Raw genomic sequence first — 5,205 nt, 5'->3', positions numbered from 1 at the left:
TTTGATCGGATGCGACCACCAGCGAGACATGGAGTGACCAGCCCCGACCCTCACTAGCAGCCGCCGAAGGGAGTGCCACCTACTATGCCTATACTCCGTTTATTGACTAATATAATGTGTGCGGTTCCAAAAATACATGGAGGGAAAAAAAGACAACCTTAGTAGTAGTAGAAATATGTAACAAAGCAGTTGCAAATTTGTATCATGAGAGTTGCCCACAAGTGGTTGTGCACCTCTCTATCCCGTCATACATATGTACTCCCTTCATTTTTATATAGAAGGCCACACACTCAAATTACAGGTACCAAGATAAAAATTAATGTGTGCTTTACAAGCTAATTTGTTTTCTCGTTTACCGGGTTAATTAATAGGGTGCATGCACATTAGAGGAAACTGAGTGGCTGTGAGAGAGGAAGTAGGTGAGTGTGTCATTATCATTCACTACATGCATGCTAGTAATTAAGCCATGGGTTACTAGTATGAGGAAACATCATTAATATTTGCCTCGATTAATGTTGGTGGCCTTGAATAGATGCAAAATGTGTTTTTCCATAGTGGCCTTGTATAAAAAATGGAGGGAGTACTACGATTTGATGGACATATAAAAGCAAATCCAATTAGTTAATTAGCAATTTATGGCATTACATTAATAATTAATTAAATGAGAGGAAAGTACAATGAATGCGCACCTATCCTCCCCCCACACACATAGACAAACCACACGTTGGAGTAGACGATAAAAGGGCCCCAAAGGCAGATCAGAAGCATCAACTACTTGACAGCGTCAGTGGTCGGAGCAGAGGTAGCTAGCTAGCACAGTGCCAAGCTGAAGCTGTGCAGCGCGCGGCCTGAGGCCGCCTAAGGTTTTTGCCCCTGGTCTCGAGCTGCTAGCTCTACATATACGTCTCGCGGTGGGGTTCGTGGCAATGGCCGGCGTCGAGTGCGGCGGTGGGGACTGGCCCTTCTCCGCCGAGGAAGCGTACGCCGATTCCTCTGCGCTGTTGGCGGAGATCGGCTGGGCGGCCGGTTTTGTCGACGACGCCTGCGCCGGGGAGCTGCTTCCGCCGCTGGATCCGCCTCCGGCCACACCAACGGGGTCCATGGAAGGGGCCGGCGCCTCGTCGAGCTCCACCGATGACGGTGCCACGCGGGAGGCTGCGGACGCCGACGGCAGGCCGGCCGCCGCGACAGAGGCAGCGTAAGTAAAGCTGCGGTAGCTTAATTCACCGACGGATCCTCGCCATGTTCATCTCCTCTCTTCCACGCCATGAGCGGTAAAACCGTAATTACCATCGACTTTTCCAAAAAAAACTTGGTTTAATTTCCTTCTCCTCGATATCTTTCACTTTTCATCTCATTTCGTTATATAATTTCGCTTTTATATTCGTCTTTTTTTGCGAGTACTTTTATATTCGTCTGAATTATTCGTTAATAGCACGTCATCGTTTCCGGGGGCAGTCTGGTAAATTCGATAATAAGGCTGAGAGAGTGTGGTGTTGTGTGGTTAATTTGCATGGAACGTTGCGCCGGGATTCGCGTGCTAAACCTCCCCTTCCCCTCTCATCGCCTTTTTAAGTCCACGATAAGGTTGTTAATTTGGACGTATGCTAGCTAGATTCACGGCCACCACCAGTATACGGAGTATATAGGGGTTTTGGTCTATTGATTGATTGGAATAAGATGGGAACGATTTCTCTGTTGCGCCATGCGTTAATTTGGTCTTCTCTGTACAAATGCGAGCTAACAGCGACCTCCATGTATGCGTGCTTGGATATGGATGCAGGAGCAAGCCGGCGCCGGCGCCAGCCCCGGGGAAGACGATGAAAAAGCAGAAGCGGGCGCGGCACCCACGGTTCGCGTTCATGACCAAGACAGAGATAGACCACCTCGAGGACGGATACCGCTGGAGGAAGTACGGACAGAAGGCCGTCAAGAACAGTCCTTTCCCAAGGTAACCTATTCCTATCGACCGATCCATAGCTTAATTTGTACTCCCTCCATTCAGAATTACTTATCTCGAAAATGAATGTACTAGAACTAAAATACGTCTAAATACATCCATTTCTGCGACAAGTAATTCCGAACGGAGGGAGTACTACATACGTACGTCCCGTGGAAAACTCTACACATTATTTTCTTTTGCGAGGAAAAATTCTACACATTATATGCTTCATATAGATGAATGATCTCCATATCCTAGCTGGTCGGCAGAGCTCCTGGTTCTGCCTAAAAATCCATCTCCATATCCTAACTAGCAGCATATTAGATCATGCAAAAAAATGTATAAGATAATTCAGTGTGTATAGGCTATTAAGATACTCCCTCTGTAAATTAATATAAGATCGTTTAGATGGATCAGGGAGTAGTTGAGAGTAAAAGCGTAGGACTTATGTACGTGCATGTGAGTACGTAATAGGATGCAATACCATACTATAAATTTGGTGTGCATTGAATATGTAAATCATTTGGTAACTAAATTGCCGTTAACTATTACTCTGTTCGTCCGAAAATACTTGTCATCAAAATGGATAAAAAGGGATGTATCTAGAACTAAAATATGTCTAGATACATCCTTTTTTATTCATCTTGATGACAAGTATTTTCGGACAAAAAAAGTACTATTAGTGTGTGTATTTCTCCAATACCCATCACTTTGTAACGAACATGACAGTACGTAGTTTCGTCAACTGTGTGCATACATTCTGCTTTAGGATAGTTTTCTTCTGCTGAAAAGACTAACAATGCCTTGATGTGCTTAACTTATTTCTGATCAGTTTGCTAAGGAGGTAGTTAAGTTTAGCTCTGATTTTTTTTTTGAGGGGGAAGTTTAGCTCTGAATTAGCTAGTGCACTGCAAGATAGATAGATAGAGAGATCGAATCCTATGACGTTGTGGGTCGATCCTACTAATTAATTCACTAGGCAAAATTAATGAATGCGCACAGTACTGGTACTACTTTGCACGTAGTACTTGTACGTTTTATACTGATATCATTTTAGAGGAACCCTTGGCATGCATTCGTCATGTTTTTAATTTTTCTTTCTTTTTTTACAGGAGAAAATAATGTATAGTACCTAAGCTGACAATATATATGTAGCTAGGCCCATTTTTCACTTTATCCCGGAAATCACATGATTCATTTCACCATGGATGAATGAAGTGTTGCAATTATATTCTCTTACGTAGGAGCTACTACCGGTGCACCAACAACAAGTGCACAGTGAAGAAGCGCGTGGAGCGCTCCTCTGACGACCCCTCCGTCGTCATCACCACCTACGAGGGCCAGCACTGCCACCACACCGTCACCTTCCCACGCGGCGCCGGCGCCGCCACCCTCGCCAGCCAGATGGCCTTCTCGGCACACCACCACCACCACCTCATGTACAACGACTTGCCGGCGCTGCACTCGCCGACCACTCAAAACGCACTCTTCAGCGTGCCGGCGATGTCGTCGTCGCTGCTCCAGCCGCTACACTGCAACCGACAGGAGCTACAAGTTGCGAGCTACACAACCCAGGCATCGTCCATCTCGTCGCCGGGGAGTGTTCCCGCCGTCGACAAGGGGCTTCTGGATGACATGGTGCCTCCAGCGATGAGGCACGGATAGATTGACGGTGTCGATCGCCGCTAGCTAGCTTAATTAATTATTAGCTACTTAATTCTGCATGGATGGACCACTGAATTTAATTGGGCAGAGAGAAGAATAGGGTAATTATATAGTATGGTGGTACATAGGTAGTATATATTTTACGATGTGGTTAATTATTTCTTGAACATGTCATTTACTTACTGGTAATTGATTAAATATGCAATGTGTAAGTAGTACTCTACTCCGTACAACATATGTATAATTACTGTATGGTTATACAAAGTAATTATACACACTCCATGTTGATTAAATTATGAGTATATGGCTTGTGCCAACATTGTATATGTATGGTTGATGAAAATTCTAATTAATTATACTAGTCATCAACATGTACACCTATGCGAGCTAGTAGTAACTACTACTCTCTCCTCCCCGCAAAAAAAAAGAAAGAAAAAAAACCTACTACTCCCTCTGTCCCGAATTACTTATCACTTGTCGTAAAAATGGATGCATATAAGTAATTCGGGATGGAGAGAGTAGTATTTAGTTTGGTGAAGTGTATTTAACAAAAAATAGGCAGAATTTTAACCAAATATTTTATCCCAAATTCCATTTTTATACGATCACAAGCTTTCTCAGTATATTGTGTGTTGCCAATGATGTTTAGACCATCAACATACATTGAGATAATATGAAATCATGTTGAGGATTTCTTGATGGGCATGCATGGGTTCTCATCATTCTTAGAGTAACCTTTTGTTATAAGGATCTCATTAAGTCAGTTGTACCAAATATATTCCAACAAATTTAGCCATGGAGTGACTTATAGACTTTACAAAATATATGTTGCGTTTTGCATTTGGTTTTGAAGTTGAATTCATGTGAAACTTATATATCCAAATCAAGTGACCCACAAGAATATATGGTCACCACATCCATCAACTCCACATATGGATGATTTCGAGATGCAATTTGGATAAGGTATTGGGAAATGATTCACATATATCTGGAGAATAGGTTTCGGCCATCTGTGTGAAACCTTGTTCTACAAGTCTTGTTATGTGTCTCATCACCTCGTTATTCCCTTTCCTAATTAAAACCCTACTGTTGAAAGACTCCCTATATCTTTTGGTGTACACGTCTTAGCTAGGCTTAACTCAACTTCTGAAAACAACATTTCAAGATGCTTTATATATAAAGCAAATCACCACATCCAACATCATGTCCAAATGTTGGAAATAAAATATAAGTTTGCTAGGGCAACGACACAAACATGCCAAAAAGAAGAATAAAGTAATGCGATACATGATTCCACAGAGCCGCCGTATCCCTAACTAGGAGGCAAAGCACGACGTCGGCTTGCCACACACAGAGTATCAACATACTTCCTAGCTTGTCCATGTCTAGCGGCCTAGAGGGCGGAAGCAAGTGCTGCAAGAGGCTAGAAATTTAAACACGGAGTTAGTGCCACGTTGGAAAAGGTCCGCTCGATCGCCATCTTATTATGTGTCATCCAAAGGGTCCATGTCAATGGCGCGAACAACAACCACAAGAGGCGTCTACTGATTACCTTTCATCTGGTTTGTGATGTAGATAGTGCCTTTTCCCCTAGAGAC

The 5,205-nt window shown here is 43.2% G+C and overlaps 1 protein-coding gene across 1 annotated transcript; it reads left to right on the top strand.

Moving 5' to 3' along the window:
* The first annotated feature begins 755 nt into the window (after positions 1 to 755).
* LOC125537548 (probable WRKY transcription factor 57) lies at positions 756 to 3,882 on the top strand. The gene is made up of 3 exons (XM_048700864.1): positions 756 to 1,198; positions 1,784 to 1,951; positions 3,187 to 3,882. Exons 1-3 carry the CDS (start codon positions 927 to 929, stop codon positions 3,605 to 3,607), a joined length of 861 nt encoding a protein of 286 aa, XP_048556821.1. The 5' UTR covers positions 756 to 926; the 3' UTR covers positions 3,608 to 3,882.
* The last annotated feature ends 1,323 nt before the right edge of the window (positions 3,883 to 5,205 follow it).

Source organism: Triticum urartu, chromosome 2, assembly GCF_003073215.2.
Source record: "Triticum urartu cultivar G1812 chromosome 2, Tu2.1, whole genome shotgun sequence".
In the NCBI taxonomy this organism is placed as follows: domain Eukaryota; kingdom Viridiplantae; phylum Streptophyta; class Magnoliopsida; order Poales; family Poaceae; genus Triticum; species Triticum urartu.
The sequence above is the reverse complement of the archived record's forward strand: the minus strand, read 5'-3'. Positions and strand labels throughout refer to the sequence as shown.